At 36.0% G+C, this 25,794-nt stretch overlaps 1 protein-coding gene across 1 annotated transcript in view; it reads right to left on the bottom strand.

Annotated features, from left to right (window-relative positions):
* Positions 1-25,794, bottom strand: part of LOC149786164 (DNA-directed RNA polymerase I subunit RPA2-like) — a 182,786-nt gene that overhangs the window by 62,584 nt on the left and 94,408 nt on the right. Inside the window, exons 18-22 of the mRNA XM_089976517.1 lie at positions 24,140-24,346; positions 16,266-16,463; positions 5,817-5,921; positions 3,298-3,474; positions 1,697-1,780 (exon numbers count right to left, since the gene is read on the bottom strand). Of these exons, the coding sequence (XP_089832643.1) occupies positions 1,697-1,780; positions 3,298-3,474; positions 5,817-5,921; positions 16,266-16,463; positions 24,140-24,346 (771 nt within the window). The remainder of the gene's footprint in view (positions 1-1,696; positions 1,781-3,297; positions 3,475-5,816; positions 5,922-16,265; positions 16,464-24,139; positions 24,347-25,794) is intronic.

Raw genomic sequence — 25,794 nt, 5'->3', positions numbered from 1 at the left:
TTAAAACCCCAAAAAACAGCAACAACAAAGCTAATATTTATCTGTATATGATACCATGGCTAATATTTACCTCAGATCTGTATATGGTACTATGGCTACTATTTACCTCTGATTTGTATATAGTACTATGGCTACTATTTACCTCTGATTTGTATATGGTACTATGGCTACTATTTACCTCTGATTTGTATATGGTACCATGGCTAATATTTACGTCTGAGTTGTATATGGTACCATGGCTACTATTTACTTCTGATTTGTATATGGTACTATGGCTACTATTTACCTCTGATTTGTATATGGTACCATGGCTAATATTTACCTCTGAGTTGTATATGGTACCATGGCTACTATTTACTTCTGATTTGTATATGGTACTATGGCTACTATTTACCTCTGATTTGTATATGGTACCATGGATACTATTTACCTCTGATTTGTATATGGTACCATGGCTACTATTTACCTCTGGTTTGTATATGGTACCATGGATACTATTTACCTCTGATTTGTATATAGTACTATGGCTACTATTTACCTCTGATTTGTATATGGTACCATGGATACTACTTAACTCTGATCTGTATATGATACTATGGCTACTATTTGCCTCTGATTTGTATATGGTACCATGAATACTATTTACCTCTGATCTGTATATGGTACTATGGCTACTATTTACCTCTGATTTGTATATAGTACCATGGCCAATATTTACCTCAGATTTGTATATGATACCATGGATACTATTTACCTCTGATTTGTGTATGGTACTGTGGCTATTATTTAGGGGGTGCTTACCAGTTATTATGTACTTTTGAGAGAGTGACATGTGAGGTGAAGTTGTTTGCGTTTGAAACATGCACATTGGAGAGAATGTTGGCATACCTCTATGCTATCTTGATGTAATGTGGCTGACATTTCTTTGGGTATTGTACTTATGGAAACTGTACATGATCTAAGCACACTGCTAACTAAAATGACTACTCCCTTGTGCTTAAAAAATCAGCTTGAATTAGTCTAAAGTTGTTGTTGTTGTTGTAGGGTTTAACGCCATTTTTCAGCACACGATAGGCTATACATGGCGGCCAGTATTAATGGTGGAGGAAGAACCTGGGAAATCCTGACCTTTCTCACATACCCACATTGGCTGACTCTGAGACTCGAACCTACGCAGACAGGTGAGATGGCAGTGAGTCATAATGGACAGCGCTTTAGACCTCTCGACCACTTGGGGCCCCTTTAGTCTAAAGTACATTATCTTTAGCACCTATTAAAATAGGGAAAATGAATTTTGCCCAACAAAAATACCAGCTTCTAAAAGTGCAATGGATGAATTACCAAATATATAAAATGATTCTGGAAGGTGCACATCTGGAGTAAGGCCAATCTGTATACTGTATAACCCATATTACACCCATCAATCATATACCTAAATAAAGGGAATTAAAGGTTCTTTGAACAATAACTAAGATATACAAGGTCTTTTTTAAATAGCCAGTATAACCTGTGAGGACAACCGGGGAAATTCTTTTTCTTTAAAATTCTAACCCTATGCAAAATATGAAACTGCTGAGCGCCACCTTACCTGATTTGTATATGGTACCATGGCTACTATTTACCTCTGATTTGTATATGGTACCATGGCTAATATTTACCTCTGATTTGTATATATGGTATCATGGCTAATATTTACCTCTGATTTGTATATGGAACCATGTCCAAATCCCCTCTCAAAAGACGACTTGTTTAAGATCATAGCATCTTCCATATCATAACCCTGAAAGAGAATAAGCCATTTAAATTACTGTGCCTCAGTACTTTATAACTGTAATTTATATCTTAAGTTGAGAGCATAAGAGTTAAAATGCTACATTTCATTTTAATTCCGCAGGCATTCATGCTGTTTAACCTAAGTCTAGATTTATGGAACTATTTTTAGAAAAATGAATATATGCTTTTATGACAATTTACTTGTCATCATTCCATGCTTATGTTAAAATGAATACATCAGACCACTAAAATGAACATTGTTTGCAGCAAGACAACATTATTGTCTTTCTAAAAATAAAAGTCCATGGATCGTTTTTGCTATGGCATAAAACAAATATAGCAGAAACTCTTGAATGAAGATGTTTTAAGTACATATAAATTGTTGTTGTACCTCATGAAGGTTAGAATCCTTCTGATTGGTTTTCAGTAGGTATAATGCAACAGAAAATATATTCATATAATTGTACTGAATATAACCATAAAATCAGTCACTTTAGGGTACATTACATCAGAGATGACCGCCATTATATATTTTGAAGAATTATTTCAAAATTTGGGGTGAAAATTCCATAGTCTAAATCATATGATGACATTGTGGAAAATCAACATTTTGGGCAATGCTAATTTCAAACAGAGTTTCTAAATGGACATATGTAGGGAGAAAAGTACCTCAGCACCATTATGATAGGCTGAACACAAAATATAATTTCTCAAAGTAAAAATATGAACCTACACAACAAGAAACCAGTCAATTAAAACTAAACTGAGATGATGGAGAAAAGAGAAATGTATACAACACTTAAGGAACTGAAGATTGTGGAACTGGATGAATGAGAGAAACCATTGTTACTTTGTACAGACATGAACAGGTTCATTCTAAAATACAGACAATTAGACACAAGTTTCCTTTAAACCATGTTATCCATTCCAGACAGGCTGTCTAGATTCCAAAAACCATGTTATCCTTTCCAGACAGGCTATCTAGATTCCAAAAACCATGTTATCCATTCCAGACAGGCTGTCTAGAATCCAAAAACCATGTTATCCATTCCAGACTGGCTGACTAGATTCCAAAAAACCATGTTATCCATTCCAGACATGCTGCCTATATTAAAAAAACCATGTTATGCATTCCAGACAGGTTTCCTAGATTTAAAAAAATTGATGCTAGGATTCCATTATGCATGCTTATAGGTTGGCAAATCTATTACAACAGTAAGAGCAATAACCAATTCTCAAAATCAGAAATTTGCTAAATTTTAGTGGCAATGATGCTGAAAACATCCAAACAAAGAGGTCGATAGTTTCAATGAGTGATTCAGCATAATGAAACAATTTATATCCTTTTCTCTGGGGTGACAATCTAAAAACTCAAAATTGTGTGCGATTTCTCTCAGTCCAATTAATTGGTTGAAATTATGAATTTTCAACCCATAAAACAGCACAATAACAGCACAATAATTGTGTAATAAACCCCAAAAAGGCATAATAATTGAATAATGCAGTTCTCAATCAATCCCTTACTGTATAAGATATCACTGCCACAACAGCGTTTGTTCCAAGTGGGTAGTTGTCCATATCATAGTAATCATATTTCACTGGCCGAACCATCGGACTTTGTGGAGTCTGTAATCTGTACAGCTTGTTGTCACCACGGTGACCAAAGGTGTGACATGGAGTACCCAAGGTTTGCTTACCCATCTGTAAAATGAAAACAAATAGGGATAAGGATTCATTAAAATCATGTAATATTGGGCCAAAAGGGTCGGCATTGCATTCTTCAAGTGTCATATATTTTTTAAAAATAAAGTTACAGGACTGTTATTTCAATATGAAAAAAATGCCAATCAAAAATATAATTTAATTAACTTTTCAATTACCCATAGATAATTGTATATGCTAAGAATAATGGAAAAGAAAAGACTAGAAAGAAGAGCACCATGAATGGACACATTATATACTCATCCTATATTTAATAGTCCTCTCTATGCAGGTGCTAGTTGGACATGGTCCACTCAGGCAATATTAATGACCAATGAGCCTTAATGTCCATGCAATTTGGTCAAGGTAAGTTATCTTGAAGTAAACTTAACTGTGCAGAAACAATTATTTTCTATATTAGACCTACCATGATCTTACTATAAAAATAAAGTTCTTATGAAACACCTATTTTTCTTCGAGTCACAATAACCATGACCTCTGACCTTTTGGCCTCCAAATTAACAGGCCTCATCACTTTCTTGAATGTAAGTCATCTAGCGCTAAAGTTATGACGCAAACAACATTTTTCTTCATTGCCAAGCTAACCAATGTCCATATGACCCCAAATCAAGAAGCTACTTCTAATCCAAAGCATAAGCCATCAGCAAATTTTGGTTGTCAATAGTTGATATTTCAGTGCCTGTTTTACCTTTTAAAGCCCAAGTCAATAGCCATCTTTCTTACCTCTCAGGCAAGCCATTCACAAAATTTGGTAAAGGTATTTAGTATAGAAGTCATTTTGGAAACAATTTTCGTTCAGTCCCTCTGAGAGGGCTTGAAATTAGGTTTTTTTTTTCATGGACAGAATGGATCACCATAACATATTTACTAATCTTGCATAAATTACACTGATCTACCAACTGTCATATTTATCAAAATGCAGAAAGAACACATCAAAATGTTTTCAGGGTCATATTTCAGCCCTTCCTTATTAATTTTCCCATCTCTGGTATTTTCTCACTCTCTTTTCATGATCCTACTTACAACTGCACTGTTTCTTGTCATCTAATATCTCAGATTTTGGTGGTAGTTGTTCTGATACAGTCATTCAAATATCAAGCAGTACAACACTTAAACGTTTGCCTGAATCTGTAGCAAGTTTCTTTTTTCTGCAGTCAAATATCTGACTATTGATGATCAGCTGAATTCCAGGACAGGACTTCAACAAAAGGAGAGACTCCCGTGTACATCTTTTTGGTCTATTCTATTTTCTTACACACGAAAAAACTCTCTCCCAGTATGCACTGCTGTGTGGAATTGTCAGAATGTTCAATCATTACTGATTATAGTTCTCTGTACTGTAATTTGCCATCTTGATTTGCAGACTGGGAAATTGCTGATCAGGTTTTATCCTGTGTTGGTTTGATTAATTAATAACAACATAGCTCTGATAAAATAGGCACTGCTCAGTAATCCTATCTTTAGCCAGTGGGCAAGTGACAAGGATAACTGTCCAGAAAGAAGACCAAGTATGAAAGTCCAACAATATTTTGTTTTTGCTAGAATCTTGTCCAAAATGTTTGTAGTGTGCATATGTCAGTAGAAATTACGTTTTCAGTTGTTGTTGTTGTTATAGGGTCTAATGCCATTTTTCAGCACAAAGTAGGCTATACATGGCGGCCAGTATTAATGGTGGAGGAAGAACCCGAGAAAACCCCGGAAAGAACCACCGACCCACGAGAAGCTACTGGCAAGCTGCTTTCTCACATATCCACACTGTCCGAGCCAGAGACTCGAACCCATGCATACAGAGGTGAGATGGCAGTGATCTGTGATGGAGAGCGCTTGAGACCACTTGGCCACTCGGGGCCCCCATGTTTCCAGTAAAACTGTTGTACAGAACATGCTTTTAAGAACAAAATACGGAATTGGAATGGAGAGTAAGAATTGTTAAAAAAAACATTTTTGTCATGAATTCATAAAATGCTAACTCCATGCATCGAACACATTTTGAACCTCAATGTGTGAAAATTATTCTAAAACTGTAGGGGTAAACAGGTATGGATTCATTCAAAGGTGCAATTAAAGGAATATTGATTATTTTACCTGAAAAAGTTTCATACATTTTCACATAAAAGGTTGAAACAGAAGCTTCAATATTGGTCAAAGGCTGCAAAAGCTTATTATGCATTTCTTTTGATGAATGGAAATCAGTACGTGTGAGTAAACAGGATGGAAGATGTGTAAAATTTTCTGACAATAGTATATCTGAGTGAAGCTGAAGCGAAGGTGCATGACAATGGTACATGTGAGAGAAAATGGAGGGAAGGTGTATAACATACCTGACACTGATACATATTTCTAGGACTCTGGTTGAAGTCAGAAAATGGTGTAAAGCTGGCAATAGTGGATAGAAAACTTGTTGGACTGAGTTCTTGATGGGTTACCTACAAGTGAAATTAATATATATATATATATATATATATATATATATATATATATATATATATATATATATATATATATATTTACCATGGCTGTGGAAATAAAGCTGCCTAACACAGTCTATATATATTTACCATGGCTGTGGAAATAAAACTGCCTAACACAGTCTTTATATATTTACCATTGCTGAGGAAATAAAACAGCCTAACACAGTCTATATATATTTACCATGGCTGTGGAAATAAAACTGCATAACACAGTCTATATACATTTACCATGGCTGTGGAAATAAAACTGCCTAACACAGTCTTTATATATTTACCATTGCTGAGGAAATAAAACAGCCTAACACAGTCTATATATATTTACCATGGCTGAGGAAATAAAACTGCATAACACAGTCTATATATATTTACCATGGCTGTGGAAATAAAACAGACTAACACAGACTATATATATATATTTACCATGGCTGTGGAAATAAAACTGCCTAACACAGTCTATATATATTTACCATGGCTGTGGAAATAAAACTGCCTAACACAGTCTTTATATATTTACCATGGCTGAGGAAATAAAACAGCCTAACACAGTCTATATATATTTACCATGGCTGTGGAAATAAAACTGCATAACACAGTCTATATATATTTACCATGGCTGTGGAAATAAAACTGCCTAACACAGTCTTTATATATTTACCATTGCTGAGGAAATAAAACAGCCTAACACAGTCTATATATATTTACCATGGCTGTGGAAATAAAACTGCATAACAGTCTATATATATTTACCATGGCTGTGAAAATAAAACTGCATAACACAGTCTATATATATTTACCATGGCTGTGGAAATAAAACAGACTAACACAGACTATATATATATATTTACCATGGCTGTGGAAATAAAACTGCCTGACACAGTCTATATATATTTACGTTGGCTGAGGAAATAAAACAGCATAACACATACTATATATATTTACCATGGCATGGAAATAAAACAGCCTAACACAGACTATATATATATTTACCATGGCATGGAAATAAAACGGCCTAACACAGACAATATATATTTACCATGGCTGTGGAAATAAAATGGCCAGACACAGTCTATATATATTTACCATGGCATGGAAATAAAACTGCCTAACACAGACAATATATATTTACCATGGCTGTGGAAATAAAATGGCCAGACACAGTCTATATATATTTACCATGGCATGGAAATAAAACTGCCTAACACAGACAATATATATTTACCATGGCTGAGGAAATAAAACTGCCTAACACAGACTATATATATATTTACCATGGCTGTGGAAATAAAAATGCCTAACACAGTCTATATATTTTTACCATGGCATGGAAATAAAACTGCCTAACACAGACAATATATATTTACCATGGCTGTGGAAATAAAACTGCCTGACACAGTCTATATATATTTACCATGGCTCAGGAATTAAAACTGCCTAATACAGACTTTATATATATTTACCATGGAAATAAAACTGCCTAACACAGTCATAGATGATCTTGTCTTCAATTTCCAAAGCATTAGGAAAGCAGCAACAAGTTCAGATAATCAAGATAAGAAAACCTTTGTCTAGAATAAAGGTTCTGAAGAACAATCATGTCTTACACGGGGGAAAGTGTCACAATTCTGCTTGTGCAGGTGAGACAGGAACCGTAAACTTACCATGGTGCAAGTTTTAGTTGATAGAGAAACATTTTAACTAAATTGCAGTTGAATACAGCTACTGACGCAGAAATTATGAAACTCTCAACACCTTGTAGGTAGCACGTTATTATTATTGACATTTATACTGCCATTTATTGACATTTATACTGCCATTTATTGACATTTATACTGCCATTTCCACTGGAAGAGTGATACATATGTTTCACATTCAAAAGTGAGAAATTAAGATTACTGAACAACTCAATATCGCAGACATTGTGAGAATGTTACTTACTGAAAGACTTGATATTCAGACACTGTGAGAACGTTACTTATTGAAAGACTCGATATTGCAGACATTGTGAGAATGTTACTTATTGAAAGACTTGATATTGCAGTCATTGTGAGAATGTTAATTACTGAAAGACTTGATATTGCAGTCATTGTGAGAATGTTACTTACTGAAAAACTTGATATTGCAGTCATTGTGAGAATGTTTCTTACTGAAAGACTCAATATTGCAGTCATTGTGAGAATGTTACTTATTGAAAGACTTGATATTGCAGTCATTGTGAGAATGTTACTTATTGAAAGACTCGATATTGCAGACACTGTGAGAATGTTACTTACTGAAAGACTCAATATTGCAGTCATTGTGAGAATGTTAATTACTGAAAGACTCAATATTGCAGTCATTGTGAGAATGTTACTTACTGAAAGACTCAATATTGCAGTCATTGTGAGAATATTGCAGTCATTGTGAGAATGTTACTTATTGAAAGACTCGATATTGCAGTCATTGTGAGAATGTTAATTACTGAAAGACTCAATATTGCAGTCATTGTGAGAATGTTACTTACTGAAAGACTCAATATTGCAGTCATTGTGAGAATATTGCAGTCATTGTGAGAATGTTACTTATTGAAAGACTCGATATTGCAGTCATTGTGAGAATGTTAATTACTGAAAGACTCAATATTGCAGTCATTGTGAGAATGTTACTTACTGAAAGACTCAATATTGCAGTCATTGTGAGAATGTTACTTACTGAAAGACTTGATACTGCAGTCATTGTGAGAATGTTACTTATTGAAAGACTCGATATTGCAGTCATTGTGAGAATGTTACTTATTGAAAGACTCGATATTGCAGTCATTGTGAGAATGTTACTTACTGAAAGACTCGATACTGTAGTCATTGCGAGAATGTTACTTACTGAAAGACTTGATATTGCAGTCATTGTGAGAATGTTACTTATTGAAAGACTCGATATTGTAGTCATTGTGAGAATGTTACTTACTGAAAGACTTGATACTGCAGTCATTGTGAGAATGTTACTTATTGAAAGACTCGATATGGTAGTCATTGTGAGAATGTTACTGAAAGACTCGATATTGTAGTCATTGTGAGAATGTTACTTACTGAAAGACTCGATATTGTAGTCATTGTGAGAATGTTACTTACTGAAAGACTCGATATTGTAGTCATTGTGAGAATGTTACTTATTGAAAAGACTTGATATTGTAGTCATTGTGAGAATGTTACTTATTGAAAGACTCGATATTGCAGTCATTGTGAGAATGTTACTTACTGAAAGACTCGATATTGCAGTCATTGTGAGAATGTTACTTATTGAAAGACTCGATATTGCAGTCATTGTGAGAATGTTACTTATTGAAAGACTTGATATTGCAATCATTGTGAGAATGTTACTTATTGAAAGACTCGATATTGTAGTCATTGTGAGAATGTTACTTATTGAAAGACTTGATATTGCAGTCATTGTGAGAATGTTACTTATTGAAAGACTTGATATTGCAATCATTGTGAGAATGTTACTTACTGAAAGACTCGATATTGTAGTCATTGTGAGAATGTTACTTATTGAAAGACTCGATATTGTAGTCATTGTGAGAATGTTACTTCTTGAAGGACTTGATATTGCAGTCATTGTGAGAATGTTAATTACTGAAAGACTTGATATTGCAGTCATTGTGAGAATGTTACTTACTGAAAAACTTGATATTGCAGTCATTGTGAGAATGTTACTTACTGAAAGACTCGATATTGTAGTCATTGTGAGAATGTTACTTATTGAAAGACTCGATATTGTAGTCATTGTGAGAATGTTACTTATTGAAAGACTTGATATTGCAGTCATTGTGAGAATGTTAATTACTGAAAGACTTGATATTGCAGTCATTGTGAGAATGTTACTTACTGAAAAACTTGATATTGCAGTCATTGTGAGAATGTTACTTACTGAAAGACTCAATATTGTAGTCATTGTGAGAATGTTACTTACTGAAAGACTTGATATTGCAGTCATTGTGAGAATGTTAATTACTGAAAAACTTGATATTGCAATCATTGTGAGAATGTTACTTACTGAAAGACTCGATATTGTAGTCATTGTGAGAATGTTACTTATTGAAAGACTCGATATTGTAGTCATTGTGAGAATGTTACTTATTGAAAGACTTGATATTGCAGTCATTGTGAGAATGTTAATTACTGAAAGACTTGATATTGCAGTCATTGTGAGAATGTTACTTACTGAAAAACTTGATATTGCAGTCATTGTGAGAATGTTACTTACTGAAAGACTCAATATTGCAGTCATTGTGAGAATGTTACTTATTGAAAGACTTGATATTGCAGTCATTGTGAGAATGTTACTTATTGAAAGACTTGATATTGCAGTCATTGTGAGAATGTTACTTACTGAAAAACTTGATATTGCAGTCATTGTGAGAATGTTACTTACTGAAAGACTCAATATTGCAGTCATTGTGAGAATGTTACTTATTGAAAGACTTGATATTGCAGTCATTGTGAGAATGTTACTTATTGAAAGACTCGATATTGCAGACACTGTGAGAATGTTACTTACTGAAAGACTCAATATTGCAGTCATTGTGAGAATGTTAATTACTGAAAGACTCAATATTGCAGTCATTGTGAGAATGTTACTTACTGAAAGACTCAATATTGCAGTCATTGTGAGAATATTGCAGTCATTGTGAGAATGTTACTTATTGAAAGACTCGATATTGCAGTCATTGTGAGAATGTTACTTACTGAAAGACTCAATATTGCAGTCATTGTGAGAATATTGCAGTCATTGTGAGAATGTTACTTATTGAAAGACTCGATATTGCAGTCATTGTGAGAATGTTAATTACTGAAAGACTCAATATTGCAGTCATTGTGAGAATGTTACTTACTGAAAGACTCAATATTGCAGTCATTGTGAGAATGTTACTTACTGAAAGACTTGATACTGCAGTCATTGTGAGAATGTTACTTATTGAAAGACTCGATATTGCAGTCATTGTGAGAATGTTACTTACTGAAAGACTCGATATTGTAGTCATTGTGAGAATGTCACTTACTGAAAGACTTGATATTGCAGTCATTGTGAGAATGTTACTTATTGAAAGACTCGATATGGTAGTCATTGTGAGAATGTTACTTACTGAAAGACTCGATATTGCAGTCATTGTGAGAATATTGCAGTCATTGTGAGAATGTTACTTATTGAAAGACTCGATATTGCAGTCATTGTGAGAATGTTAATTACTGAAAGACTCAATATTGCAGTCATTGTGAGAATGTTACTGAAAGACTCGATATTGCAGTCATTGTGAGAATGTTACTTACTGAAAGACTCGATATTGCAGTCATTGTGAGAATGTTACTTACTGAAAGACTCGATATTGTAGTCATTGTGAGAATGTTACTTACTGAAAGACTCGATATTGTAGTCATTGTGAGAATGTTACTTACTGAAAGACTTGATATTGCAGTCATTGTGAGAATGTTACTTATTGAAAGACTCGATATTGTAGTCATTGTGAGACTGTTACTTACTGAAAGACTTGATACTGCAGTCATTGTGAGAATGTTACTTATTGAAAGACTCGATATGGTAGTCATTGTGAGAATGTTACTTACTGAAAGACTCGATATTGTAGTCATTGTGAGAATGTTACTTACTGAAAGACTCGATATTGTAGTCATTGTGAGAATGTTACTTACTGAAAGACTCGATATTGTAGTCATTGTGAGAATGTTACTTACTGAAAGACTCGATATTGTAGTCATTGTGAGAATGTTACTTATTGAAAGACTTGATATTGCAGTCATTGTGAGAATGTTACTTATTGAAAGACTCGATATTGTAGTCATTGTGAGAATGTTACTTACTGAAAGACTTGATACTGCAGTCATTGTGAGAATGTTACTTATTGAAAGACTTGATATTGCAGTCATTGTGAGAATGTTACTTACTGAAAAACTTGATATTGCAGTCATTGTGAGAATGTTACTTATGGAAAGACTTGATATTGCAGTCATTGTGAAAATGTTACTTATTGAAAGACTCGATATTGTAGTCATTGTGAGAATGTTACTTACTGAAAGACTTGATATTGCAGTCATTGTGAGAATGTTACTTATTGAAAGACTTGATATTGCAGTCATTGTGAGAATGTTACTTACTGAAAGACTTGATATTGCAGTCATTGTGAGAATGTTACTTACTGAAAGACTCAATATTGCAGTCATTGTGAGAATGTTACTTACTGAAAGACTTGATATTGCAGTCATTGTGAGAATGTTACTTACTGAAAGACTCAATATTGCAGTCATTGTGAGAATGTTACTTATTGAAAGACTTGATATTGCAGTCATTGTGAGAATGTTACTTATTGAAAGACTCAATATTGCAGTCATTGTGAGAATGTTACTTACTGAAAGACTCGATATTGCAGACACTGTGAGAATGTTACTTACTGAAAGACTCAATATTGTAGTCATTGTGAGAATGTTACTTACTGAAAGACTCAATATTGTAGTCATTGTGAGAATGTTACTTATTGAAAGACTTGATATTGCAGTCATTGTGAGAATGTTACTTATTGAAAGACTCGATATTGTAGTCATTGTGAGAATGTTACTTACTGAAAGACTTGATACTGCAGTCATTGTGAGAATGTTACTTATTGAAAGACTTGATATTGCAGTCATTGTGAGAATGTTACTTATGGAAAGACTCGATATTGCAGTCATTGTGAAAATGTTACTTATTGAAAGACTCGATATTGTAGTCATTGTGAAAATGTTACTTATTGAAAGACTCGATATTGTAGTCATTGTGAGAATGTTACTTACTGAAAGACTTGATATTGCAGTCATTGTGAGAATGTTACTTATTGAAAGACTTGATATTGCAGTCATTGTGAGAATGTTACTTACTGAAAGACTTGATATTGCAGTCATTGTGAGAATGTTACTTACTGAAAGACTCAATATTGCAGTCATTGTGAGAATGTTACTTACTGAAAGACTTGATATTGCAGTCATTGTGAGAATGTTACTTACTGAAAAACTTGATATTGCAGTCATTGTGAGAATGTTACTTATTGAAAGACTTGATATTGCAGTCATTGTGAGAATGTTACTTACTGAAAGACTCGATATTGTAGTCATTGTGAGAATGTTACTTATTGAAAGACTTGATATTGCAGTCATTGTGAGAATGTTACTTACTGAAAGACTCAATATTGCAGTCATTGTGAGAATGTTACTTATTGAAAGACTTGATATTGCAGTCATTGTGAGAATGTTACTTACTGAAAGACTCGATATTGTAGTCATTGTGAGAATGTTACTTACTGAAAGACTCGATATTGCAGTCATTGTGAGAATGTTACTTATTGAAAGACTTGATATTGCAGTCATTGTGAGAATGTTACTTACTGAAAGACTCAATATTGCAGTCATTGTGAGAATGTTACTTATTGAAAAACTTGATATTGCAGTCATTGTGAGAATGTTACTTACTGAAAGACTGTTACTTATTGAAAGACTTGATATTGCAGTCATTGTGAGAATGTTACTTACTGAAAGACTCGATATTGTAGTCATTGTGAGAATGTTACTTACTGAAAGACTCGATATTGCAGTCATTGTGAGAATGTTACTTACTGAAAGACTCAATATTGCAGTCATTGTGAGAATGTTACTTACTGAAAGACTTGATATTGCAGTCATTGTGAGAATGTTACTTACTGAAAGACTCAATATTGCAGTCATTGTGAGAATGTTACTTATTGAAAGACTTGATATTGCAGTCATTGTGAGAATGTTACTTATTGAAAGACTCAATATTGCAGTCATTGTGAGAATGTTACTTACTGAAAGACTCGATATTGCAGACACTGTGAGAATGTTACTTACTGAAAGACTCAATATTGTAGTCATTGTGAGAATGTTACTTACTGAAAGACTCAATATTGTAGTCATTGTGAGAATGTTACTTATTGAAAGACTTGATATTGCAGTCATTGTGAGAATGTTACTTATTGAAAGACTCGATATTGTAGTCATTGTGAGAATGTTACTTACTGAAAGACTTGATACTGCAGTCATTGTGAGAATGTTACTTATTGAAAGACTTGATATTGCAGTCATTGTGAGAATGTTACTTACTGAAAAACTTGATATTGCAGTCATTGTGAGAATGTTACTTATGGAAAGACTTGATATTGCAGTCATTGTGAAAATGTTACTTATTGAAAGACTCGATATTGTAGTCATTGTGAGAATGTTACTTACTGAAAGACTTGATATTGCAGTCATGGTGAGAATGTTACTTATTGAAAGACTTGATATTGCAGTCATTGTGAGAATGTTACTTACTGAAAGACTTGATATTGCAGTCATTGTGAGAATGTTACTTACTGAAAGACTCAATATTGCAGTCATTGTGAGAATGTTACTTACTGAAAGACTTGATATTGCAGTCATTGTGAGAATGTTACTTACTGAAAAACTTGATATTGCAGTCATTGTGAGAATGTTACTTATTGAAAGACTTGATATTGCAGTCATTGTGAGAATGTTACTTACTGAAAGACTCGATATTGTAGTCATTGTGAGAATGTTACTTATTGAAAGACTTGATATTGCAGTCATTGTGAGAATGTTACTTACTGAAAGACTCAATATTGCAGTCATTGTGAGAATGTTACTTATTGAAAGACTTGATATTGCAGTCATTGTGAGAATGTTACTTACTAAAAGACTCGATATTGTAGTCATTGTGAGAATGTTACTTACTGAAAGACTCGATATTGCAGTCATTGTGAGAATGTTACTTATTGAAAGACTTGATATTGCAGTCATTGTGAGAATGTTACTTACTGAAAGACTCAATATTGCAGTCATTGTGAGAATGTTACTTATTGAAAGACTTGATATTGCAGTCATTGTGAGAATGTTACTTACTGAAAGACTGTTACTTATTGAAAGACTTGATATTGCAGTCATTGTGAGAATGTTACTTACTGAAAGACTCGATATTGTAGTCATTGTGAGAATGTTACTTACTGAAAGACTCGATATTGCAGTCATTGTGAGAATGTTACTTACTGAAAAACTCGATATTGCAGTCATTGTGAGAATGTTACTTATTGAAAGACTTGATATTGCAGTCATTGTGAGAATGTTACTCATTGAAAGACTTGATATTGCAGTCATTGTGAGAATGTTACTTACTGAAAGACTCGATATTGTAGTCATTGTGAGAATGTTACTTATTGAAAGACTTGATATTGCAGTCATTGTGAGAATGTTACTTATTGAAAGACTTGATATTGCAGTCATTGTGAGAATGTTACTTACTGAAAGACTTGATATTGCAGTCATTGTGAGAATGTTACTTACTGAAAGACTCAATATTGCAGACATTGTGAGAATGTTAGTTACTGAAAGACTCGATATTGTAGTCATTGTGAGAATGTTACTTACTGAAAGACTCGATATTGCAGTCATTGTGAGAATGTTACTTATTGAAAGACTCGATATTGTAGTCATTGTGAGAATGTTACTTACTGAAAGACTTGATATTGCAGTCATTGTGAGAATGTTACTTACTGAAAAACTTGATATTGCAGTCATTGTGAGAATGTTACTTACTGAAAGACTTGATATTGCAGTCATTGTGAGAATGTTACTTACTGAAAGACTCGATATTGCAGACATTGTGAGAATGTTACTTACTGAAAGACTCGATATTGCAGTCATTGTGAGAATGTTACTTACTGAAAGACTCGATATTGCAGTCATTGTGAGAATGTTACTTATTGAAAAACTCGATATTGTAGTCATTGTGAGAATGTTACTTACTGAAAAACTCGATATTGTAGTCATTGTGAGAATGTTACTTACTGAAAAACTTGATATTGCAGTCATTGTGAGAATGTTACTTACTGAAAGACTCGATATTGTAGTCATTGTGAGAATGTTACTTACTGAAAGACTCAATATTGCAGTCATTGTGAGAATGTTACTTACTGAAAAACTTGATACTGCAGTCATTGTGAGAATGTTACTTACTGAAAAACTTGATATTGCAGTCATTGTGAGAATGTTACTTACTGAAAGACTCGATATTGCAGTCATTGTGAGAATGTTACTTACTGAAAGACTCGATATTGCAGACATTGTGAGAATGTTACTGAAAGACTCAATATTGCAGACACTGTGAGAATGTTACTTATTGAAAGACTCAATATTGCAGACAATGTAAGAATATTACCTACTGAAGGGCTCAACACTTCAGGTGCTAATAAATATCTTGTGTAAGACTCACCCCTTCAAAGGCCTCTTCTTTATTAATGCAGATATCCAGGTAGACCTGCTCCATTGTGCCAATCATTTCCACACTCTCCAAGGCCAGGTTGGTGACAGGCCTAAGCATCCTGGATGGAGTTGTGAACAGATATAGGCCTGGGTACTGGCTGGCATACGTGGTCCGTAAAACAAGACAAATCTCCATTGTTGGTGGGACCTGTAGACAAATAACCTAATGGTAAACTAATGACATGTTGTCCTTAACTTTCTTACTTTCTTATACAGTTTTATGTATGTACCAAGTTGAGTTGAAAAAAAAGAAATTGTGAATCCAAAAGTTTTCAAGAGGTACCAATTCTCATTTTGAGACAGTAACAAACCAAGAATTAAGAAACACCAAAATAAAATCCTTCAGTTGTCTGTTGGTCTAAAAATGTTCTTCTTCCCAAATCCATAAATTTAAATATTACTAAACATGTAATCTTTGTAAAACCATGAAAATACATGGATTCACAATACAGACTGAGCCTTGAACTGTAAATTAAAAATATATATACAAGAAACAGTCATAAATACCTTTCTAAAAATTATTTAATGTACTTCCTCACCATAATGCTGTTAATGGATGCCATAAAAGTGGATCCTGTTCATGGACACCATAAAAGCGGATTCCCTCACATTTGCCATAAATGTGGATCCTGTTAATAGGCACCATAAAAGTAGATCCCCTTACAAGTGAAATCCTCTTATATTGCTCTATTTAATTCAAAATATCATCATCAAATAACAATATGACATCCATGACCACACCCACCTTATAAAATGAATCACCTTATAATGAAGTGCCTAATAGTGAGGGAGTACTGTATTTGGAAAACAGTGTAAATTCCCATTCAATCATGATATATTTTTTTTATTTTGGATTTCATGGCATAACAGGTCAATACCTGTAACTTATGTATGCTGTTAGTGTAATGGCTCAATGCCTGTAACTTGTTTATGTTGTTAGTGTAATGGCTCAATGCCTGTAACTGGGGGTCACTGATAATGTAATGGCTCAATGCCTGTAATTGGGGGTCACTGATAGTGTAATGGCTGAATGCCTGTAACTGGGGAGTGCTGACAGTTGCAATGGCTCAATGTATGATGTTAGTGTAATGGCTCAATGCCTGTAACTGGGGGCACTGTTAGTGTAATGGCTCCATGCCTGTAATTTGTTTATGTTGTTAGTGTAATGGCTCAATGCATGCTGTTAGTGTAATGGCTCAATGTATGCTGTTAGTGTAATGGCTCAATGTATGCTGTTAGTGTAATGGCTCAATGTATGCTGTTAGTGTAATGGCTCAATGTATGTTAGTGTAATGGCTCAATGCCTGTAACTGGGGGGCACTGTTAGTGTAATGGCTCCATGCCTGTAATTTGTTTATCTTGTTAGTGTAATGGCTCAGTGTATGCTGTTAGTGTAAAGGCTCAATACCAGTAAGTGGGGGGCACTGTTAGTGTAATGGCTCCATGGCTGTAATTTGTTTATCTTGTTAGTGTAATGGCTCAATGTATGCTGTTAGTGTAATGGCTCAATGCCTGTAAGTGGGGGACACTGTTAGTGTAATGGCTCCATGCCTGTAATTTGTTTATCTTGTTAGTGTAATGGCTCAATGTATGCTGTTAGTGTAATGGCTCAATGCCTGTAAGTGGGGGACACTGTTAGTGTAATGGCTCCATGCCTGTAATTTGTTTATCTTGTTAGTGTAATGGCTCAATGTATGCTGTTAGTGTAATGGCTCAATGCCTGTAAGTGGGGGACACTGTTAGTGTAATGGCTCCATGCCTGTAATTTGTTTATCTTGTTAGTGTAATGGCTCAGTGTATGCTGTTAGTGTAAAGGCTCAATACCAGTAAGTGGGGGGCACTGTTAGTGTAATGGCTCCATGGCTGTAATTTGTTTATCTTGTTAGTGTAATGGCTCAATGTATGCTGTTAGTGTAATGGCTCAATGCCTGTAAGTGGGGGACACTGTTAGTGTAATGGCTCCATGCCTGTAATTTGTTTATCTTGTTAGTGTAATGGCTCAATGTATGCTGTTAGTGTAATGGCTCAATGCCTGTAAGTGGGGGGCACTGTTAGTGTAATGGCTCCATGCCTGTAATTTGTTTATCTTGTTAGTGTAATGGCTCAATGTATGCTGTTAGTGTAATGGCTCAATGCCTGTAAGTGGGGGACACTGTTAGTGTAATGGCTCCATGCCTGTAATTTGTTTATCTTGTTAGTGTAATGGCTCAATGTATGCTGTTAGTGTAATGGCTCAATGCCTGTAAGTGGGGTGCACTGTTAGTGTAATGGCTCCATGCCTGTAACTGGGGAGTGCTGAAAGTGTAAGTGAGGGCACTGTTAGTGTAATGGCTCAATGCCTGTAACTGGGGAGCGCTGACAGTGTAATGGATCAATGCCTGTAATTGGAGAGTACTGATAGTGTAATGGCTGAATGCCTATAACTGGGGAGTGCTGATAGTGTAATGGCTCAATGCCTGTAACTGGGGAGTGCTGATAGCGTAATGGCTGAATGCCTTTAACTGGAGAGTGCTGACAGTGTAATGGCTAAATGCCTGTAACTGGGGAGTGCTGATAGTATAATGGCTCAATGCCTGTAACTGGGGAGTGCTGATAGTGTAATGGCTGAATGGCTGTAACTGGGGAGTGCTGATAGTGTAATGGCTCAATGCCTGTAACTGGGGAGTGCTGATAGTGTAACGGCTCAATGCCTATAACACAGGAGTGCTGACAGTGTAATGGCTCAATGTCTACGACTGGGGAGTGCTGATAGCGTAATGGCTCAATGCCTGTAACTGGGTAGTGCTGATAGTGTAACGGCTCAATGCCTATAACACAGGAGTGCTGACAGTGTAATGGCTCAATGCCTGTGACTGGAGAGTGCTGTTAGTGTAATGGCTCAATGCATATGACTGGGGAGCACTGTTAGTGTAATAGCTCAATTCTTGTAACTATTTTTTGTGGAATTTCCATTGCAAGATTGAGGAGGTCATTAATCCATGATTTCTTAACGGTGCAATGAGAATAAGGTGACACTTCACTTCTCTTGCTTTCTGTATCACCTATGGTGTTGGAGGGTAGGCGTTTGCATCCAGGCCATTCCAATCTATTAATAACACCATGACTGCCCAGGCTTGGGATCTGGGACTGGTGAGACAATGGTTGGGAGTTTGCTATTCCACCTTGTCACAAACAGGTCCACAAATGGCCAGTCCAACTGTATGCACATCTGAGTGAAAACTCAGGGATGCATTCTGTCTGTGTCAGCTAACTGTTCTGGGACAAAGAATATGTTATTACATTTAGGCATCCAGGAATATGATGAACTTGGACATGGACTTGTTATAGGCCATACCTCTTTAGAAAGTCCCACACCAGTGTGTAAAGTCCGGGGATTTGGTATGGACTTCTTATAGGCCATACCTCTTTAGAAAGTCCCACACCAGTGTGTAAGTCTGGGGATTTGGTTCCACCTTGCTATTTGACATAAGACATTACTGCAGAATTGTTGGATGGAATGATGACTACCTTTCCAATTAAAAATCCCTGCCACCAATGAAAGGCTTTCAAAACAGCCTTTATCTTGAGAATACTGATTTGAAGATGCCAGTCCTGAGGAGAACACACTCCATAGGCATCCTGGAAAGATAGTAATAGGCATGTCCCCCAGCCATCTGTTCTTGCATCCATACAGACTGTGATCTCTGGCAGTTGAACTTAAAGGGGTATAGCTGCTGCGAGTCATGATCAGTTGCTGCAAGTTTGCAGACGGTACCTCATATTTGTGGAAATGATGAGCGGTTGGTCCAGCAGGAAAACTTTTGGCCTCCATTGGAATGAAAGAATCATTTTTAATGGGTACACATAAATGCAACTTAGGATGATGAGGTCTGCTGACGTGTTGAGCAAGCCAAGAAGGTGAAGGAATTCCCAAGTGCAGAGAGATATCCCTTGAAAGTAAGAAAGTCACTATGATCATGATTTTCAATGCCCATTCCTGGGGGAGATGTACTGTTTACCTGTGTGTGGAATTCCATACCTAGATGAACAAATTGTTGAGATGGCACTAGGTTGATTTTGTCCTTGTTGATGAGGAAACCCAGACTGCAAACAGCGTGACATGGGACTGATGTTGAGTACAAATGGGAGTGCTCGGAATTTTTAATAATTGATGTTGTAGATGAAATGCAGGAACTTCCTGGAAGCCTTTTGAGTTGGGATGTGAAGATATCTATCTTGTAAAGTCCATGTGGAAAACAAAGTCTCCCTTTTTAATGGCATTCAAAAGTGTGTTGTAGTGTTTCCATCAAGAACCAAGGAGTGTGAATAAATTGACTGAGAGCACAATGACAAGGCGCAGAATGCTGTTTGCTTTTGGGACCAAGAAAAGTCTGGAATAAAATCCCAGGGAATTTAAATTTTACTTGATTTCTAGTGCCCTATTTTTTGCTGCAACGTTGTGGTATTGAATGGGTCTGTTGGATTGTTTGTAAAATCCCAGGGAATTTAAATTATACATGATTTCTAGTGCCCTATTTTTTGCTGCAAGGTTGTCACCTTGAATAGATCTGTTGGACTGTCTGTAGCTGAAGAAGGAGGTGTTTCGAAAGTCAAGCATAGTCCTTCATGAACCACTTGTCGAGTCCAGTAATCATTATGGCAAATCTTGCCCCATCTGTCAGCAAACAATAGAGGCCTTCCTCCTATCGGGATCTGTGAGGTGGATGGTGTGAGACAGTTTTTTTAGAGATTGAGGTGGTCGTGAAGAGAAACTTTGGCACGTGCAATTGCTAACTCCCTGTCTTTTGTCCAAGGTGGTTCACGAGAACCATGGTTTTCAATGCGAGGAACTATGATAGGATGACTTGCCAGAGGATTGTGTTTGAGTTGTGTCTCTTGCTTCCCTTTGTTGATTTCCCAAAACATCCCTGTATTGATGTTGCAGCTGACGGGCAAGAACATTCTCCTCTTGGTGGCTTGTATATGTATATCATCAATCTGACCATTAGAGTAGGTCTGATGATAATGGTTTTGATCATAGCTTGATCTTAAAGGTGGAGGTGGAGAGCAGTTTATCTCATTTAGCCATTTGTAAATTTGCAGTTGCTGTGATGGCACTGGCTAAAGCAGCTCTGTCCAAGACCCAGGCCATTCTGGAGACCGACATGCTTGTACTGTGGTGTTTGGAGTAAGAGATGATGAACTCTGTTCCACCTTTTGAAAAATGGCCATCAATACCAAGACCATCACTGAGAACACAGCTACCATACTGAAGATCAATTGCTGAGTGTCACTGAATGATGTTTGATCCATATGAATTGTATGGTTTTGCCATCCCCAAAGCCACGATGTCCTGGTCAACTGATGAGGTTTCCAAATGAAAAACATGGGTATGACAAGTGTAGAACTGCTGACGAAAAGTTAATTGAAACATTTAAAAAAGTCTGTGGTTCTGCCAGACTGTGTAAGTAGCTTAAGTTGGAATCTTCCTTTTGGTAATAAGATCAACCTATGCTGGTGCTCTGGTCTAGGTGGCTGATAACACAGGAGGAGGCAGAATTCCAGAGGTAAAAGGCAGAAAAATTCTTCAACAAAGGCTCTGAAGGCTCATTCTTTCCACAAGATAATGAGATCAAGAAGTGAAATGCCTGAGAGCAAGCATCATGATCTCTGCTTGCACAAGGTGAGGCTGATGTCTCGAGTTGCCTAAGAAGGAGATGGCCAAGAGTGTCAAGGTCTGCCACTGACAAAACTCATGGAGCCCCAGGAAGAAGAAAAGGTGATTTCCAAATGGTCAACAATTAAAGAGTCCCTTCTACTGACCAAGGGTTGAGAGTAATGAGAGCTGGCATCTCTCTGAGGCTGAGGTACTAAGCTCAGCATCATAAATAGAGAGTGCAGTGAGGTCATATGTGGGTTAGACTGATATCCATAATCGCCTGTATACACCAGGTTCAACAGACTGGAGGAAAGATTGATGGTCGGATCAGAAATAGACCATGTTTGTAGGGAGGATGTCAATGAGTCAACATGCTGTGACAGGTCACAGGATGTTCGATCCATGTAACCAGACTGTGTATCAGTGGAGCAAATGATGCTTTATTTGGTTGTTCGTTTGTTGCTTATCAAGATGTATACAGTGGAACCCTGAAAAGGCAAGGCCTCAAGAATCAGCCAGCAATGAGAAGTCCTGTGGTGATGACATCAGTGCTAGGGCTTTCTCTTACTGAATAGATTTCTGGTATTTGGTAACTGGAGAGTCATTAGATGAATTATCTCCCTTATCTGCCAAAAAATTCTGCACTGAGGCCATGTCAACCTGAAGGCTTATAGCGCCTTTTTCCTTAGTCGTGTATTTCTGTGCTGTGTCTATGGTCTAATCTGTAAGACAAATAGGGTAGAATGAATATACCTGTTGTATCTCTGTATCAGTTGGTTCAAAGATATTCCTTATAGTGTTACCCGACCAATAGCAGACAAATTTGCCAAAATACCTCACCATGCTACCTGTAAGAGGTTCAAGGACAACCTGTACAGGGAAATGCAATGAAGAGTGGCATCTGGACACTACATGTATTAGCAAAGCAAACTCACCTGTATGTAGCCAGTTGTTGTGGAATTATACAAATATTATATTATACATACAAGTTTTCTATACACCGCAGGGACGTGCACGTGAACATATTAAAACTAATGTCCCAACTTAGTTGTTAAGTCACATATGCTAACTGTGAAAGCACCTAATTACAATTATGAGTGTAAAGATGATAAAGTGTGGCTAAATTTGTAATGGTTGAACTTTGTCAAGATAGAAAGAGGCAAGTTGTAAATATAGATGGAGTAGACATTCTTTGTCAAGTGGCCTTTGCAAGGCCTCTCGTGTTGAAAGAATGCTTCTCTGTACACGGATGTTGATGGGTACTGCCGGAAATCCCTATGTCAAGGGCAGATCACTCTGTCTGACTGCCCCCTATGTGTTCAGATATCGTCTGGCTCCTTTTACCCAAAAGGTTTTATCTGAGAGGGCTGGATTTGTGACTCAGTATTAGCACTCCTAAAGTATCATGAATGGGTAATGTACTTAAAGAAGAAACTTACCCAAACATAAAGAGGGTATGTGATCACTGGAGCATGAATAATATGTCAGAACAACCTACATCTGGGACCGCTGTGGTGGCCTAGTGGTTAGAGCATCCGCCTCGGATGCGGGAGGTCATGGGTTCGATCCCTGGCTGAGTCATACCGAAGACTTACAAAAATGGTACTAACAGCTGCCTCGCTTGGCGCTCAGCATTAAGAGGTTAGTGTTAGGACTGGTCGGCCCGGTGTCAGGATAATGTGACTGGGTGGGACATCATGCTACATGTCTGAGGCATGATGCCCCAGTGCTAGACATCACTATAAACTCCACATTGCAGACATCGTAGCAATATGACTGAAAAATTGTTAAAGCTACGTTAAAAATCAAAATCACATCACATCACATCACATCACCTACATTTGGTGTAGTGGAGTAGAATTCATCAGGAGGTACGAACATAAAGTTTCCTGACTGTATGAGGAACATTGTCCAAGATACTAAACAAGAAAGCCATAGATTTGCTGCTGTCACCAACCATGACACCTGGGGTTTAAAATGAAAGTGGCATTTAATGCAGGTGACCTCAAAGCAGAATTTTTCATTGTTGCACTGCAAAAGAATTTAAAGGTTGTCACGAATAATGTTGGGCTTGCACTGTAAAATACCCTTTCAAAATGCAAAAGATAAGTGGTTTGGAAATCGCATATCCTCAAAATATCTTTATGTATCCATGGATACATGTGCAAGAACTGAAATTTATTTACCTTATTAAGTCCTTTCACTTTCATAAATCTCAGTTTATCAGCTACCTCCTTCACCATGTCACCACTAACATATCCCAACACTCGTCCGTCAAGCAAAATGGTATAGCACTCGTTAACTTCCCCTGGAGGTGGGGCATCCAGTGGGGAGACTCCAAGTGAGCAAAGCAATTTAAGCAGGTGAGTTGTTGGAAAGTACCCTGTTTGAATCTAAAATTAAAATAATGACTGAAAAATACCAGACAACAGACAATCATAACAAATTCTGATGAACCTGCAGTTTATCTAACATTCTAATCAAAGTAACAAAAACTTACAAGAAATAAGAACACAACAGTTACCCAATGAAGCTAGCTTAAAGATATCGGCAATGTAGAAAACTTTCTCCAAAATATCAACTGCCATGACAGATAATTAATAATATATAATGCTTTAGTATTCACGATTATGAATGTAGAACTACACTGCAATGAAATGTCATTACAAGTTCCCATGTTTTCCGCTGATTAATTCTACAACCTCCTGCTCCTCCTACCAACAAACTCACCCCATCCTTCCAATGAACCAGAGTCATAATACAAAATCTATTATATATATATATATATAAATGATGCATCTTCCTACTACGATTGCATATATAAAGTTTGGCCACAAATTATTCGAAAGTGTCGGAATAGCAATTGTTGTATATGTAACTTTTTATTTCCATCCAGGCACTCCTGGTCCCAAAGTCATGAAAATACTGATCCCCAACCTGGGATTCCTGCCTCAAAAGTCATGAAAATATTGATCCCCAACCTGGGATTCCTGGCTCAAAAGTCATGAAAATATTGATCTCCAACCTGGGACTCCTGGACCAAAAGTCATGAAAATATTGATCCCCAACCTGGGACTCCTGGCCTAAAAATCATGAAAATATTGATCCCAACCTGGGACTCCTGGCTCAAAAGTCATGAAAATATTGAGCACAAAAACTTAACTCTAGCTCAAAACAACTTAAAAACTAATTACATGTCTTTAAACATCTCTGAAATCTGGTATGTGTATAAAGCAACATGTTATAAGACAATCATATTTTTTGTGTTTCAAATCTCACTTAAAGTCAAGGTATTGATTTCATCGAGTACTCTGCTTTTCCAAGAGGAAATAAAAGGGTTTACAACTAAATGGTCTTAAACTATGTAACAGAACAGATTAAAACCAACAAATTTGGTAAATTCAATAAATAATTTAACTTTCTGTAATACAATGTGAATATTTAAAAGGAACTTACAGTATTGTGAATTAAATACCAAATAATCCTAGAAGTTCTATCAAAAATCCAAAAATATAGTATTCCAAATGAATTACATTAATGTCCCAATCTTTAATGTGCCAATAAATATGCCAAAATACCAACAGCTTTGAATACCAAATAATCCTGGAAGTTCTATCAAAAATCCAAAAATATAGTATTCCAAATGAATTACATTAATGTCCCAATCTTTAATGTGCCAATAAATATGCCAAAATACCAACAGCTTTGAATTAGTTGATTTGCCAACAGTCTTGATGTAAAACAATGATGCAATCCAAAATATGCTTGAATGAATTTACTATAACCCTGAATTAGTATTTTAATCCAAAAGTTAATGAGCCTTTTAATTACAACGAATATT

This window comes from Sinohyriopsis cumingii, chromosome 12 (assembly GCF_028554795.1).
Source record: "Sinohyriopsis cumingii isolate HCF-2022 chromosome 12, ASM2855479v2, whole genome shotgun sequence".
In the NCBI taxonomy this organism is placed as follows: domain Eukaryota; kingdom Metazoa; phylum Mollusca; class Bivalvia; order Unionida; family Unionidae; genus Sinohyriopsis; species Sinohyriopsis cumingii.
Note: the sequence above shows the minus strand (reverse complement) of the source record. Positions and strands in the feature narration are given on the sequence as shown.